Here is a 17,161-nt window from a genome sequence, read left to right on the forward strand (position 1 = left end):
CTCCAGCATTACTAGCCTGCAGAGAACCAGGCTAAAAGCAAAGGAAATCAGTCCTAAGGCCTTTCAGCTGTTCCCACTCAGCTCTTTCCTATGGCCAGAGCTATGCCAGCTATTTCCTGTTTTAATCCCAAGGGAGAAACATATTTAAGGCGGCTTTTTCCAGACGTGGCACTGAGACATTCTGAGGTTTAAGCAGAAGTCGCCACTAAAATTGTTTGCTACTATTTAGGATGTCTGGACAGATAATGAATCACAAGGGATGGGTGGGGTGGCAGTTGGTAGGCAGATTGCCTGATGTGGTGTAGCCAGGCATATATTTGTATGCAATGTATGCACAAAATCTTGAGCCTTGCTCTTGGTTGGGACTGTGACACTAGTAAACCAAGTGCCAGCTTTGGCCAAGGGCATAGGCATTAGCTAAGAACTGGCAAACTCATAGCTGGAAACCAAACCAGCTCACCTCTAGATTAGTTTTGTTCAAAATAGGTGTTAGTCTTATGAGAAAGTATTTAGACTCTATGAAATGTGTGTAAATTGCTGCGTGCATTAATCTCACTTGTAATGCCTATATTCCACGCTATAAGGAAATATGTTGGTTTTGATTTATAACTTTGAAAATGTTTGCTCTGCACTTGTGAATCCAGGAATGGGAATTACCCCTTTCCCCCCCATCATAAAACAAAAACTTTGTTAATTGCCCCATCCACCCATGGAGAAGTATGTGCAGAAGGCCTTGTCCTATTGATCTGACTGCCAGAAGAGGGACATAAAAATAGTTGACATGAAGATTTTTCCTCTCTATACTGTTTGAACTCTCACAGGGCCAGAGATATTGAACTAAGGCAGAGAACTCCTGGGGTTACCCATGGGTCTGTCCTGAAAGACATTTTGAATTGACAGATTACCATGTCTCTGTCATCTTTAGGAACCTTAGATGGTAACTCCTTTGTGTATATGTTTGCTACTTTAACCTGTAAAAAACTCTCATTTCTTTTTCCTAGTTAGTAACCCTTTAGATAGTTTATTACAGGATTGGCTTGTTGTCTTTGGTGTAAGATCTAGGGTACCAATTGGTCTGGGTAAGTGACTGGTCTCCTGGGACTGGAAGCAATCTGAATATTTAGTGATTTTTGGTGTAAGTGACCAATTAGGCTTGAATAAAGACTGGGAGTGGATGTGTCATTACACAAAGTAAAACTATTTCCCCATGTTTATTCCCCCCCCCCCCCCCCCCCCGTTCCTCACACATTCTTGTCAACTGCTGGAAATGGCCAACTTTGATTATCACTACAAAAGGTTGTTTGGTTTTTTTGTTTGTTTCCTCTCTCCTGCTGGTAATGCTCACCTTACCTGATCGCTCTCATTACAGTGTGTATGGTAACACCCATTGTTTCATGTTCTCTATGTATATAAATCTCCCCCTGTATTTTCCACTGAATGCATCCGATGAAGTGAGCTGTAGCTCATGAAAGCTTATGCTCAAAAAAATTTGTTAGTCTCTAAGGTGCCACAAGTCCTCCTGTTCTATTTGTCACTAAGTCCAGCGTGCCTGGGTGGCAAGATAGACTGGAGAGTCTAAGGGAACGGTCTGCGACTCCCTGGTAGGACTGTTATGTGTACGACTGGAGCGCTTTACTGGCTTGGTGAAATTTCACTACAGAACATACTGCCAGTGGAGGTGTCTGCCCTGTTTCTGACCGTCCGCCCTGAGGTAGGCACTCATGGTTGTGAACTACTCCAGACAGCATGACAAGGGCTCTTAGCAGCCCCATAAAACAAACATACAATTACCAAACTAACAAGTCACCCTCCTCATCTTCAAGGCCACAGAAACAAAACAAATCTGCATAGAAAATTTCTTTATTAATAATGGTAGAAAAGGGAGGTAAGAAAAAAAACAAATAAAATTGCAAACAGGAATTTTCTTGTTTAAGAAATCAGTGGAATGTTGGCATAAAAATTAAACGCTAACTTCTTAGCATTAGATTTCGCTTTCTCCGCCCTCCATTACCTAGTATCTTTAGTCAAGTTGTTATGATTGTGTTGTTTTTTTAAATGGAAACCCTGAGTAAAATATATTTCTTTGAGTCATATTAACATCTTTATGGAACAGTTAATCAGTGGATATAAAGAAGCTTACTCTTTTTAATCTATACTTAATTATTATTATTATACACTGCAACAAAATATGGAGGCCAAAGAAAACAACTGTAAAAGTCTATCAGTTGTGGAAGTCTACAAAGAGCTGCAGGTTCCATCTTATAGTTCTTTGAAGATCAGGATGTTTGGGGAAAAAAATATCACAGGTGGTCATAAATATTGGTAAAGCCTTTACGATGCCAGACAAAAAGTCTGAAGTTATGTTTGAAAACAAGATTCTTCACACTAGATGGAATTACATGGTCCAGTTGCCCCTTGTATGAAGCACCCCCCTCTTTTCAGACTAGTCGAGAGGGTGAGATCCGAAAATCCCATCTAGAGTCACTCTCTCCACACACACAATTTCTTTTCCACCCAAAGTCCTCCATCGAATAGTATAAAAATGAATTAGAAAAATAACATTTGCAAGAAAGCCAGCAACAGCTTATTTTACAGAGAACAAAGAATTGCCTGGAAATTCTTCTGGAACTATATGTTGACCCTAATGGATAAAAGCCCTAGATTTCCCACCAAGTAGAGTTCAAATCCATAGATGCTCACACAGTTTTTATTCAGGCAAAACTCCCATTGATTTCCCCTAGATACCTGGGTAAGGACCTGTAGGATTTGTGCCATATAAATGGCTGGTCATACCATCTATAATTAAAGGCCACTATTCAAGACAGGCTTAAGCCCCAACATTTCATTCTGGATCTGTCACTCACCCTGAAAGCTAGGTCATGGATTCTGATCACGCCCACCTCTAACCCCTGCATATGTACTTACTGAAAGTGAGAGCTACTGAGCAATTACACAGTAACGGAACGGTCTGTTAATGTAAAATACAGTGTACTAAATCGAATCTGTTTTGATATTCAGCTGGGCACCATGGCTGGTATAATGACAGGGGTATCTATTGTGCCCACTTAATAGAAAAATAGTCTGTCGCGTGTTGAATCAATTTCCAAATCAATAACGTGGTCTGCTGATGAATGGTGATTGTCCGCTGCTTTAGCATTGTTCAAGAACGAAGGTCCGTTTTTCTAGCGCCCGAGTTCCTGTGTTAGACACCGGCAACACTGGTATCGGGAGCCGCCGGAACAGACACATCTTGCTTCTCACCTTCAGGGGTTTGCACGATGGGATCGGCAGCCACGGGGCATTCTTTGGGCTCTTCTGGCGAGGACTCATTGGCCTGCTGAACTTCCTCAGTGGAGGGAGGTTCTTCTCCTTTGGTCTCCGTTTCTGCTGCGCAACTTGGAGCTGGCATCTCTTTTGCTGGTTCAGCTTTCTCCTGGGGAGCCACCTGTTCTTTGGAAACACACTCAGCTGTTTGTCTGTTGTCCTCCACTTTGGTCCCTTCCTCCTGTTCTTTTTGGGGCTTATCCTCTATTTTGGTCCCATCTCCATTTGCCATGGAGACCTTGGCTGGGGATTTCAAGTTCTGGGCAGCAGCCAAAATATCAGCTTGCAGCTGTTTGGATGAGTCCACGGGCTCCTCCGGGTGGGTCTCGGGAGCCTTTTCAGGAACTTCGTTGAAAGCTTTGGCACCCCCTGATCTGTCATTCTGGTCCACGTACTTTTTCTTAGGAAATGACGATGGGTAATAGGCAGAGGCCTTGTGTTTCTGCCGGACGATGACGGCGGCACATATAATGAAGAGCAGCACAAAAACTAAGGACCCCACCACAATGATTAGCAGCATGTACTCTTTAAAGAAATTCACAATCCTATTGAAGATGTTGACTGAAGTCAAGGTGCCATTGACAGAATTCACAGCAATAGTCCCGGATGTAGGACTCACCCCCAAATTCGCGCTCGCAGAGGGGGGGATGGAGGTACCTGGATTGTCTCCACTCCCACCGTTATCATCCAGGACAGTCGCCTGGATGCGTGTCGATCGCGTGGTGCACAGAGGTGCCATGAGCATAAGGAGCACACAGACAATAGCTGAAGCAGCCATTTCCCAGACCGGAATCTGCCACAAAACAGAGAGAAAACAGGGACAAGTTAGTATCTGTCCTGGGCAAAGTTCCAGTACCTGGGAGTTGTGACAATGGTATGGCGTGTGCTTCTGGGTAAAAGAATGAAGGGTGCGACGTGGCAGGTAGCTTCACTTTTCATGCCCTTGATTTTGTGGTTTGTGCCAGGTAGGTTGCTTGTGTAGCCATCCTGGCTGCTTCTCAGCAACCATTCGGGTGTATTCATTTCCTAGGTTTATTTTGATGCTTTAATTGGGGGTGGGTGGTTTGGGGGAGGGGCGCAGTAGGTTCATCCCTCTGCTACGTTTTATGTAGCTGGAGTATGGTGGGGGGTTTATTTGGGGGGCATGGGTCTTTAAGACATAGGAGGGCTTCCAAGGAGAAATTTCAGCCACAGCCCCATTTCAGAGACTTTCTATTAAACATTTATGATGAGAAACCAAAGAAAACCCTGGCCAGAAAACTCAAAGGACCCAGAGTGAAATTTCACATGGATTGGCCTCAGGCTTTCGGAGAGAAACAGGAATTCATAAATCATGATCAACCCACATTAAAACGTAACTTTAACTATAGAATGGCTATCAGGTACCGCTATAATAAATTACAGAGAAAGGGTGGGAAAAGCAGCTCTCGGGACATTATTGCTTTAAACATCAGCCAGAGCTTCAGGAAACGGTGAGGACAGAGAAGCAGGAGGAAGAAGTGGCACTTTCTAGAGCTGTGCGTCTCAGCCCCTGGGCCCTCAGCACCTGCTCATCCCGAGTGAAATTTTCATGATCTTGCAGAAAGCACATGGCTACTGTTGATATTTCAACCCCAAACCCCCCCCCCCATGACCTCTACACCGCTAGCTACATCACAAGCTTTTCATTATTCATGTTGCATAGATGTATTGCCCATAGGAAATCTCCAGCAATAAAGGGCAAACACTGCGTATGACAGACGCCACAGTCGAGTCATGGCAATGGGACACCTGCCCCTCGCCAGAACTGAGTTCCGATCCTAAGCCTGGTCCCTTCGGTGGCTCACCACGGCCTAGGAGCACTGTGGAGACAGCTCGCTGAATGCCGAGGAAGGGAGGTGCAGGGAGTGACTCCCTCTGGTCAGTTTCCTCAGTTTGGGGATGGGAGAAGACTATGAGAACCAACCCCCCGCCCCCCTTGTACATGTGCATTCCCACACAACCAGACACAGGTGGACATGCATCCAAAAATCTCCTACCCAACAAGCTCCAAACCCTCTACTTCGTTTTGCTTCCTTTTTCCGTAAGGGAGGACGATTGGGGCCAATTTTCAGGAGCGCAGCTCCGATTTGCACCTCCAAGAAAGCGGGGCTGGGCTTCCACCCTTCAGCCCATTGACCAAGTTGTCTGGAACTTCCCCAGCCACTGTTTCCTCCCCTCACTGACGAGCAACGACATTCAGCCAGTGGCAGGGTGCGACTGTCAGAAGGTGCATCACCACCGCCACGCCCACGGAATCTCGCAATGGAGACCACCACAGCAGCATTAACTCAGCCCCGCGTGTTTTCTAACCACGGGGACCTCTGCTAGGAGGAAGCCTCCCAGGCCAACCAGAAAACAGGGTGCTCAGTTTAAGCAGTGGTTTGACACAAGACCTCCAAACACAGTGTATCCTGCTTCCTTGATGAGGCCCCTGTTCTGGAGGCTACAACCCCCTGGAACTCCCAGCGACCAGACTTTGCTTGTGCCGGGCTATTTCTCAAACCCACCTTTAACGAGGGGAAGGGCTGGGAGGCTGATGCTGTGTAGCTTGCACTAGACCCTGGGAAGCTCTGTGCGTTCTCGCAGCTATAAAGATACTTCTGGTGGAAACCAGACCTGGCAATAAATTACTTTAAGCGCCGTGAGGCCTGGGCATGTCTCACAACAGAAAGTGCATTTGCAAAAGATAACACACAGGCACACCCCAGGAAACTGACAAATCATTCCCGCTTACTTATTTTTATGGGGAAGAAGCGTACGCTGTGCTCCCCTGTCGATTACAGTTCTTCCCAGCCATGCACTGCAAACTCCCTTACCAAGCAGAAGCCAGATGGGGAAGCCAGGAGGCCGGGCTCTTTAAATAGTAGCCTGTGTAGTGCGTTTGCAGCTTGAGGGACTCTGGGGGTCCCTGGGCCTTGAAAGGATCGGGCCCTGGGAGAGCTGTCTGTGGCCAGGGTTGGGGGGGTCCCTGGGCCTTGAAAGGATCGGGCCCTGGGAGAGCTGTCTGTGGCCAGGGTTGGGGGGGTCCCTGGGCCTTGAAAGGATCGGGCCCTGGGAGAGCTGTCTGTGGCCAGGGGTTGGGGGGGGTCCCTGGGCCTTGAAAGGATCGGGCCCTGGGAGAGCTGTCTGTGGCCAGGGTTGGGAGCGTGCCACACTGCGCGATGTGAATGTGTGTCGGGGGGGGGGGGGGGGGCCAGTGCACACCTGCCCAGCCATGGTTTTAGCCCTTTAACTAATCCCTCGACTGTTGGTGGCAGCAGGCCACGCCCTTCCAGGTACAGCCCCTTGCTCGCAGGCCTTGATAAAGGGGTGTCCCGACCTCCAGGCTGCCAGACTAAAGTATGCTTGACTGGTTGCTCTTGCCATACAATTGGGCAGAACACACGGTTGGGCAGACCACCAGCGGATGGCACCGAAAGACTGGATTTATCACCCACCGTAGAGGTCTTTAAGTGGTCCTTATCTTAATCTGGGAGCAGCACTGCACCCTACAGCAACCCAGCTCAATAGGAAACACCCTTTTTATTGCCAGGTCTGCAACCCCTTAGGGACTCCCCTCTCCACCCCCACAACACACACGCACACACACACACACACACAGAGAGCACTGCCACCCCACCCTGCCGTAGGACTCTCTTTCCCGGGACAATTTTCAATAACAACATCCAAGAGTCACAACATGCCGCTTGCACAGCGTTGGCTGGTCACATCAATCATCGAATCAGGAGCCACAAGCAAATGCCAATGACTAATAATGTATTAATAATAAACTCCAGCATTCACACAGCCCTGGCTGGCTCAGAAACCTTTCAATCAGGGAACATGGACACCATTTCCCCAACATGGAGTAAGCTGCACATTTTGAATATTTGCAATGCACTGTTGGAGAGCTGTTCGCTTTGGCCTAGCACAGAGCCGAGGGCTCCTTTAAGATCTGCAAGGGGCATTGTGCTGGAGTGTATTTCACCGAGAGCATCCGATTCTGCTACCCCTGCTCATTGCTGACTAGCACCTTACTCTGTGAAAAGAAAAGGAGGACTTGTGGCACCTTAGAGACTAACAAATTTATTTGAGCATAAGCTTTCGTGGGCTACAGCTCACTTCATCGGATGCATAGAATGGAACATCTAGTAAGAGAAGCTCACCTGAAATCAGTGCGTCAACAGGCAGCAAAAATAGAGGGAATTTCACTCAGAAATTCCTGAATATTTGCAAATGACCAATACAAGAATTTTGCAATCTGTTTACCTATCACATCGGTTATAGGGATACTGAACCAATAAGATCAGAACATTTCGATGGAGATGGAGTCTAATCTAGCCATTAAAGACACGTTTTTAAAAATGTTATTTATTCAATAAACCCCAATGGAGTGAAAATTAGGGCGTTTTCTTTTAAATCATGTCTGAGACAAAACTACATTTACTTAAATAAATTTGCTATTAAAAAGGAGGACGCATACATTATCCTATTCAAAGCAGACACGATAGCTACCAAGCAGCCCCTTTGAAAAGTTTAATGGCATTGCTTTTGCCATTTGTTTCCAAAATAACAAAAGCCTGTTGATTATTTTAGGCACCGAGTTACTTGCCAAGTTACATTTCTTAAAGAAAAACTAGCCTGAACTTTGATTTCATTTTTGTGATTGCAAAGAAACATCGTAAAGTGCAACATTCCATTTGTTTTACGCTGACATACTTGAAAACCAGATGAAAAACAGATGAAACGATTTCCCCCCCTAAGTTTAGTGTTCTTTATAAATGCACTGCTGGGGTGGGAGTGCTGCCTGCCAAGATTCTGGCGCAAGCAAAATTAGTTTGGCTGATTAATAAATTCCTGAAACCTGAGATTGACAATGGAAACTTCGAACAGACTTAACTGCAGAAGGGCAAACGTGCAGCTCCACTGATCCGTTCCACACTTTGTTCTAGCTATACACGTGGCTCTGACAATTAGTAAACAATGGTGCAATGATCATCAGCCTCATGCATGGTTAGAAATAGATTCAGACAATGATTGAACTCCCCACGAACATTATTGCTGTAAATAGTCCCAGAATGGCACCACTCGGAGAACATCCACGGCACAGGTACCAGGGCAAGTTTCTGATGCTGCACTGCCCCTCATCCCTTAGCTAGAGACAGTACTACATCTGTAGCTCATTCAAGTTTGCAAGGCCATGTGCTAAGGTTCATACCTATTCAGGAGAGCACTTAAACACGTGCTTAACTTTAATATGCACTTAAGTCCCATTGAATTCAATTGTGCTGCACTGGATGGGGATGTTTTCCTGAACTGAGGCCACTAGGAGCTAACCAGCTCACGTCACGTATTCTATCATTTATTACATTTTACACAAATGGGTATGAAAAACACATTTCAGCTCTAGGGCTAGGAGAAACAGCAAGTCAGAAGCTTTTCGGGCTAAGAGCTCACATTTCTGGAAGCGCTTGTTGAATTGCTGCCTGAGTGACCTCTTGCATGCCGATAGAGAGCCAGAGCCCACTCCAGAGTAGCTCTGGGTTTGAAGCATGGCTTTCTGGGAGTTTGGAAAGCATGAGAAGAGCAACAAAAGAAACAGGGCGGACAAAACCACAGCAGTAATTTTAAGCGGAGTGTAACGTGGGCGCTGGAAGATGTGAGCTGCACATATGAGCATGGTCAGCTTCAGATAACTCATTGGTGGAAGACAGATCACAGACCGCCAAAACTCCAGACTACGAGAAGAAGCTCTCAGTTTTACCAGGGGCAGAAATGGGACTTCAGGTACCTCCTCCCAATCTAAAATTGTGCAGATGGCCCTTTTCAAATTGGCTGCAATTGACGCCCCAGCCAATGCGAAGTGTTCTCATTTCCTATTAGATCGTTACTGAAATCTGGGGGGTGATTTGTTCCATCTGAGCATGCCAGGCTTCAAACCTGGGATGGAATTAGTGGAAGCGATTCTGCCTGCAGCTCCTTGCAAAGTCACTCTCACAGCTCATGGGAGAGCTGGTTTGCTTTAATAAGAACCCAGTGGAAGCTTGGAGTCATCGTGGCTAGTTCTCTGAAGACATCCACGCAGTGTGCAGCAGCAGTCAAAAAAGCAAACGGGACGTTAGGAATCATTAAAAAAGGGATAGAGAATAAGACGGAGAATATCTTATTGCCCTTATACAAATCCATGGTACACCCACATCATGAATACTGCATACAGATGTGGTCCCCTCATCTCAGCTGGCATTAGAAAAGGTTCAGAAAAGGGCAACTAAAATGATTAGGGGTTTGGAACGGGTCCCATATGAGGAGAGATTAAAGAGGCTAGGACTTTTCAGCTTGGAAAAGAGGAGACTAAGGGGGGATATGATAGAGGTCTATAAAATCATGAGTGGTGTGGAGAAAATGAATAAGGAAAAGTTATTTATTTGTTCCCATAATGTAAGAACTAGGGGCCACCAAATGAAATTAATGGGTAGCAGGTTTAAAGCAAATAAAAGGAACTTCTTCTTCACTGAGTGCACAGTCAACCTATGGAACTCCTTGCCTCAGGAGGTTGTGAAGGCTAGGACTATAACAGGGTTTAAAAGAGAACTGGATAAATTCATAGAGGTTAAGTCCATTAATGGCTTTTAGCTAGGATGGGTAAGGAATGGCGTCCCTAGCCTCTAGGTGCTAATCTGAAGGTGTTGGTCATTGGGAGGGTCTTGGTGGTGGAGCTGGTAGCGGGGAGCCTGCAAACATCTCTCTGTCCCTCTTAGGTACCAATCTGGGTTGTGCTGACCACAGTGCTCTGAAGAGCTGGGCAATCCTAAATGCATGAGAATCTCTCCTTCTAGCCCTGCAAAGCCTGCTAATTTAGGAGAGAGATTGAGTGTGGGGAGGGGAAACCTTTGTGTAAATTGTCCCTGTCCTTTAATGTGGATCAACTCAAAGAATTGGTGAAGCTCACGAACATAAGAACATAACAATGGCCATACTGGGTCAGACCAAAGGTCCATCCAGCCCAGTATCCTGTCTACCGACAGTGGCCAATGCCAGGTGCCCCAGAGGGAGTGAACCTAACAGGTAACAATCAAGTGATCTCTCTCCTGCCATCCATCTCCACCCCCTGACAAACACTTCAGATTAGCACCTAGTGGGCCAGGAGAATATCCTCAGACACCCCTACAATGCCTCAGTTGCCAGGATCCTTGCTACGAACAGCATTTCAGACAGCCCCGGACGGCACTTACACCAGCAGCCGTGAAACAAACTGCCAGCAGGACCACTTAAGTATATTACATCTTTTGATCCGGTGGAGGACAAGAGGGTAATGTTTGCCAGGTGCCTATGAGAGCAGTGACTTTTGCTGTCTTGACCCCGTGTGGCTTGAACAGAGGCATTACAGGAAGACCTGGCGTGTTCAGCGAACAAAGGCTGCCAGTGCCCCCACACTCTTCATCAGGAATGATGTAAAATAAGATGTAAGATGCACTTATGTTTTTCCATTTGTCTGGAGGAAACGGGGCTGTGCCCAGCAGAGAAGGACATTACACGTGACCTTTGGCAGTTCTTTGTACAAGTTATGTTTCCCTGTGGGCACTGGGGGTATATTAAAGCGATAACAAAGGCCGTTTCCCAGCTTCCTTGCTGCCCTGTCGAATGTCTGCATTACATCAGTAGAAGTGGTGCAACAGGGACGGGATGGCGTCGGGTACCGGGGCACAGACAGTAACCAAATGCTGCCGCATCGGCTGGCCCTTGAACAAGCCTTTGTGAAGTGAGTTGTGGGTCCCCGTTCCATTACCGGAGTGACGAGTGCAAACGGCCTTTTCGTTGGTAAATGGGTGCAGAAGGCAAAAACCGCCACCAGAAGCTGCTGGAGCCTTGTCTGCACTACCCCGATCCTGGGTGTGAGCTCTCCCTGGCCAATAGCGCGGGAGCTGTACTGGCAGAATCATTCAATTCTCCCAGCTGCTGTTGAATGGGATTAGCCCCTTCATGCTAGAGGCAAGGTTAGCCTGGGGGGGGACGCCTGCCCTGCCAGCAAACCCGGATTTCCCTGCAATCACAGAGCCAGATATTTTGGCTCACCAGGCAACGTGCAGTGGTGCTTGGTGAGCGGGGATGCATGTGCATTACCCTGCAGGAGGCAGGAACAGCTCTCGAGATGTGTGGAGTGTGACCTCAGATCTCCATGTTCTGCCAAGGCTGTTTCATGGCCTGACCCTGCTGCAGGTCATCGCAACAAACAGCATTTCCCCTTTTGCCCACTCCCGAATTGCATGGGGGTCACTGCACCCTGCCAGTTCATATGGGAGGATCTGGGATGGCAGGACCAGCGTAAAACAGTTGGCTTGGCAACTTCAAGGTCCATATTTGCTGTCCCCACACCTCCCAGGCAACCAGCTTTAACCCTCAACAGGAAAGACACAGGCAGCTTCTTGCTCTCCAAGCTGCATGGGCCGCAAGCCACCGAGGGATGATCAGAGACACGGATAGACCAGAATGGACACCTGTAGCTTCCCTCAAGCAAACTACACAAGGAAGAGGTATTTCTCCCCGACTGGGAGCGCACTCCACCTCTGATCTCACCTCTCCCCTAGGCAGGACAGGAGGGAATGCTGAGACCAGCCGGTCTCAGATAGCTAAATGCTCACAAGTATTGACCCAAGGATGGGCACCTAGGTGTATCTAGACCAACCCAGCTAGCTGATTAATTTAGGGAGGGGTTTCCCCTCCATTGTTTCAGCCCTTTTGTGTTATCCTCCCCCATTCTCTTTGCTGGGATGGATTTAACCTGGGATCAGTGTAATCTAGACAGAGCTATGCAAACAGACATGCCAATCCACACCTCAGCCCTGCTGTGTTGTCACTCCCCCCACACCACCCTGATCTGCATAGCTCTCATGTGGTCAGGCAGGGTGTAACCTAGCATCCTCACAGCCGAGTCAGCTTTCAGCCAACACCTCACCCAGCTCTCGCCACTGTCCCGCTCCTAAAGGAGAAGCGATTATAAGCCTGAACTCACCTCCATTGATCACCAGCTGGCTCAGTGAAAGAGCTCAGAGGAAAGATGGCCCTGTGGTTAGGGTGCTGGCCCGTGGCGCAGGAGATGAGGGTTCATTTCCCAGATCTCTTGTGCCAATTTAGGCCACTCTCTAGCTTTATTTTACAGATGGGGAAACTGAGGCAGTGTCCTCCCTCACAGGGGTGCGTGTTTTGAGGATAAAGATCTTGAGGTGCCAGAGAAATAGCTAAAGAACCAACAGCCTTGCTCTGGGTTAGTTTAGCCATTAGCGGTTCTATTTTTCCCTCTCTACATGCGATGGGCTACAAAGAACAGTCACCCGGCCACCCTGGAGCGTGTCCACGTTCCATAGACGGGCAGCAGCAGGAGAGTCCCCTGCCTTCCTTGCCCCAGCAGTCAGCCCACAGGGAACCCCCAGGACCTAGCTGCTCTCCATTCCCAGTGTGCCCATCCCCAGTTTCAATGCCCCCCACCCCACCCCACCCTCATCTTCTTTTTTAAAAAAAAGCTGATTTTAAACAAAAGAAAACATATTTTGAAAAAAATTAAAAGAAAACAGAAGCTGCACTTTAAAAACACACCACAGTAACTCCCCCCAAAATCCAGTTCCCATTCAAACATAGAAAAAAGGACCAGAGTCTCTCCTCTCCCATCTTTGCAAAGAGGCTTGCAGCTAGCAAGGAGGAAAGGAGCACCTGATGCTGTGGTCACCCAGGTGCGTGCTTGAGACCAGCTCAAGCTGCAAACTTTGAATCCAGATCCCAACTTCTCCAAAGTGAGCCAGAGGAGCCAGGGTTTTGTTATGAAGGCCAGAGTCATGGCAACCAGCAAAGCAAGCAGCCGCTCTCAGGGGCGCTAGGGTCCTTCTTACCTGCTATTACTGGCATTTTTTTAAATCAGATTTGTTTATTTTGTGAACACGTGTTTGTTTTGTAACTCCCATTTAGTCGCCTTGTCCCCCAGCCCCACCTTCTTCTCCTGGACCCAGGAGCTGCATTGCGACCCTTAACTACATAGCAAAAAAAGCCACGAGCACGGACCAACAGGAGAAATGAGGAGACGAATCATGATTACCACTTAGCCTTCGTTCACACAGCATTATAAAGCACTGAACAAAAACGGAATTAAGGAACTAGACCTGGGCCCAGATCAACATGATGAAACCACCCACGCCCTAAATTCGGGGGGGGGCGGGGAAGCTTCAGATCTGGAGCTAAACTTTATGGCTTGCCCCACTTCCGCCAAGATAAGGGATATTATACTTCCAGCCTGCAGTCGTTATTCAGGCAAAACTCCCACTGGCTTCACCAGGAGTCTGCATTGACGCCACATTCATCTCAGAGCCAGTTTTGCTGCAGCAGACCCGAAGCCCTGAATGGCTTCAGTACCACTTGGATTACGTTGTAAGCTCCGTTTGCAGTGAAGTTTTCCCCCCTTTTTTTTTTTTGTGTTATTTAGTTCAGTGTTGGCTTCCCCCCCAAAGTTTCCGTTGGTGCAGCAGTGAGAAGGCGGCACAGAAAGCCGACCGGGACTTTTCTGGCCCTCCTGGCTTCAACAAAATTAAGAAGCCATCTAGTAGCCTTGAGCTATGAAGGGAGCCGCAGCAGGTTTCAGCCACTGAAGCTTAACGCAAAGAGAAGGCCAAGCCCCACTTCTCTTCCCCCCACCTTTAAAATGTTCAACTCTGTTCAACGGTTTGCCACGTGCAGCTTGGGCAAAAAGAGAACAGGGGGAAGCTGCAAATTTTCACTCTCTTCCCCTGCCACCCAAAACCTGCCTGCACCCAAATTACTCCCCGTTAGGTGGGTCGGTCCTACCCAGCCGTCGTACCCCTCAGCACACGCTGCTTGGGCCATGTTCCTTGGACTACAAGAAAGAACGGAGACGTGGAACGCTGAGCGCCCGCTGTCCAGGCAGCTCATTTCTCCGCCACATTGCCTATCCAAAAGCCAGAGTGCGTTCCCTCCCCCAGCCCTCCTGCACAAATCCCCAGCATATTGCCCCCAAACTCCTGTCCAATCACACCCTATATATCCCCAAGCCCCTCCCTGAGTCCCATCGTATCCACTTCCAAACTCCTCCCCAGTAGCATAATGTACCCCCCCCAAATTTCCCCCTGAGCCCCCAGCACACTCCTCTCCCCGCAAATGCCTGCTTCGATCCACAGCAGAGATTTTTAACTGCAAAGCAAAGGAAGCAAATCTAACACAATTTTCCTCTTTTTGGCAACCCCCTTTTTTCCCCCCCACAACCCACTGAGTTCTGCTACCTTCATGCAAATGCATATCTGGCCTCTCACACAGGCACCCTGCTTTGCCCAGCAAGCTTAGTTGGCTCATTTCAGTGGCACTTGAGAACTTCTTGGAAGGGTCCAAAGCGAAGCATCTGGCTCCCTTTGTCTTTCACTGGTATTCTGTAAGCAACTCCAATATGAAATCTATGCACCATACTGAACAATTATTCCAAACAGAACTCCGCCAACATGCCTGTCTAGCTGAGCACACTCAACTTGGTTCACAGATGAGCATGAAATCCTAACATCAACACACTGGGAAAAATAAATATCTAGATCTATGGCAAAGAAACAGTAAAATCAGCCCAGGACTGTGCTGCGGTGAGGAGTTCAAAAAAGGAAAAGAGAAGGTTGCTGGGGGGAGGGGGGAATCCAATGCAATTTTGTTTGTAGATTAAATATTGTAAAGCGAAGTGAAGGATCTGAAAGATGGGGGCATTGCATGTACTCACCAGCTGTAGGTTAAAGTCTCCCAGCACCCTCCTGCCGGGGGGCAGGGGGGGGTGTCCGTCTGCAGGGCCTGAAAGAATGTAAAAGCAAAGGGGAAAAGTTTGCTTGTCCTGCACTCCTAGCCCAGTTTCTTCTGGCTCCTTGGGATGGTGTCTATCTGAGCCCAGCCTGGAGCCCTCCTCCTCTGCAGCCTTGAGCTCACTGGCTAGGATCGCATTGGAGCAGCTTGTTTTCATTAAGGCTAGGCTGGTTTCATGTGGGGACAAGGGAGGGAGAGAAGGGGGGGCGGGGAGACCCTCAGTGTCTCCCCCGCCTGCTGGCAGCTCCCTCCAATCTTGGGAAGCCCTGAGCTTTCACTCCCACATCTGCAAAGGGGGAGCTAGGGGGGCGGGCAGAGAACCAGGCAGAGGCAAGGAGCTTGTTCTTTACTGGAGATCTGTCAAAGGCAAAGCCCGAGCCCCATCAAAGCTGCAGCCCCAGACAAAAGCAATCTGGGGAAAGTTTTGTCTTTAATTCCTTCCAGCAAATCTCTCTCGCTCGTAGTTCCCCTTCATTAACCACCACGATAGAACAGAAATCAAACGCCCTTCACAGCACCACTATTGAATTACTCTAGGGGTGACGATGGGGGCTGGAGGGTCTAACAAAGGCTTTATTACATACTCTGATGGAAAGTGTGGGGAGGGGGGAGGAATAAAACCCTGGCTTGGCACGCCTGGCCATCCCTCACAGCTGTTCTTCACCTTGTCCACGTGGGCTAATTGGCTCCAGCCAAGATACCAGTAGCAGAAGGCTATGGATTTTCTGACATACTCCCAAGAAAGCCAAGCACATTAGGAGAGCTGCCCGTGGGTCCCCTAGCTGCAAGGAGAGCTCAGCGGCCAGGAACGTGCCCAGCATGATGCTCCCATGTGGTCCCTCGTGGCTGGACATTCCTGAGCCCCCACTGTCAGGATAGGACTCCCCATACAGAGGGGAACCCCCTCCCAAGAAAATGCTGAGGGGAGGTTATCTTCAGAGGGGGTTGGTCACCTCCAGCATACAGGCAAGGTATTTTAACCCACACATGCTCTAGTCACCATCCCACCTCCGTTCCTCCCAGTCCTGGCCTAGAGGAGCCCACGTCTGCCAGGGCACCTGTTCTCAGAGAAAGGAGGGCAGCATGCTGGGGACATGCACCTCCTCTGCTCTCCTATCCACCCCCTTGGTTCCCCTGAATGCAAAGCAATGGCTTTAAAAACCAGGTACAGTATTACTATCTTCTCCCCAGCCCCCGAAGCACATGTGGCCCCGTACGGTAGAAGCGCCCCTGGGACTGGTCACCTCTGCAGGCCGACACTCTGCAATCCAGGGGAGGCCGGCTGCCAACTGCTCCTTTTGATGCACGTTCGCTCCACCCCCGAGGGTGCCCAGCAAGCTGCCAGTGCAGCCCTCAACTGGGCAAAATCTGGGCCTTGCTAGCCTGCTCAGAGTCTCAGCCACTTCTGGGCATCCATACTTTTATAACATTACCTGGAAGCAGCAGATGCTTTGCACTCCTTCCACGCTTCCTCCCTCCAGGGGACCCCCCCACTCCTCCCCCAGGACGCTTCCCACAATCCTCCCCCACCAGCCATTGGCTCTGCAAGTAGCTGCTCTGCTCCCCACTCCCTTGGGGTGGCTCTGGCCTCCTCTAGGGCCCTCCGCAAGGCCTCTGGAGAAGAGGCTGCCAGGCTCAGGGCAACTGGTGGGCAGCCCCAGAAAGGCCCCAGTGCACCCTCGCGCTCTTGCTGAAATCAACAGAAGTTCGCCAGCAGGAGGCTCTTCAGGATACAGCCCCCGTGAAACCCCTCTCAGGAGCTGGTCCCTTGCTAATTAAACCACTGCTTAACAGAGACCGAACGGAGGTCAGACATCTGGCTTGAGAACTAAGGGTGGATTTGATCCAAAATTCCAGAAGCAAAAGGTCAGCCTTTGACCTGCTAACCCTGGGGCTGCTTCCATCAGTCCGTTTCCCTTGCTTTTGGTTTCCCCATTGCTGTTGGACTTGCCAATCACCTGCAGAAGAGTTTAGCATCGAGCCACTGACAGAGTTCAGCAAAGTG

The 17,161-nt window shown here is 48.8% G+C and overlaps 1 protein-coding gene across 1 annotated transcript; it reads right to left on the reverse strand.

The window, feature by feature from the left end:
• Positions 1-1,844: 1,844 nt before the first annotated feature.
• Positions 1,845-15,354, reverse strand: TMEM119 (transmembrane protein 119). The gene is made up of 2 exons (XM_048821579.2): positions 15,080-15,354; positions 1,845-4,117 (listed from the first exon to the last, which is right to left on the reverse strand). The coding sequence occupies exons 1-2, from the start codon at positions 15,311-15,313 to the stop codon at positions 3,203-3,205; spliced, it is 1,149 nt and encodes a 382-aa protein (XP_048677536.2). The 5' UTR covers positions 15,314-15,354; the 3' UTR covers positions 1,845-3,202.
• Positions 15,355-17,161: the final 1,807 nt, after the last annotated feature.

The sequence above is a fragment of the Caretta caretta genome, chromosome 15 (assembly GCF_965140235.1).
Source record: "Caretta caretta isolate rCarCar2 chromosome 15, rCarCar1.hap1, whole genome shotgun sequence".
In the NCBI taxonomy this organism is placed as follows: domain Eukaryota; kingdom Metazoa; phylum Chordata; order Testudines; family Cheloniidae; genus Caretta; species Caretta caretta.

What these genes read in the sequence shown, in the direction of transcription:
- TMEM119 (XM_048821579.2), bottom strand. Translation starts at nt 15,313, where the DNA reads ATGAAAACAAGCTGCTCCAATGCGATCCTAGCCAGTGAGCTCAAGGCT. An exon ending in GAGACTTTAACCTACAGCTG is followed by an intron (nt 4,118 to 15,079) that starts GTGAGTACATGC and finishes GTTTTGTGGCAG; the next exon opens with ATTCCGGTCTGGGAAATGGC.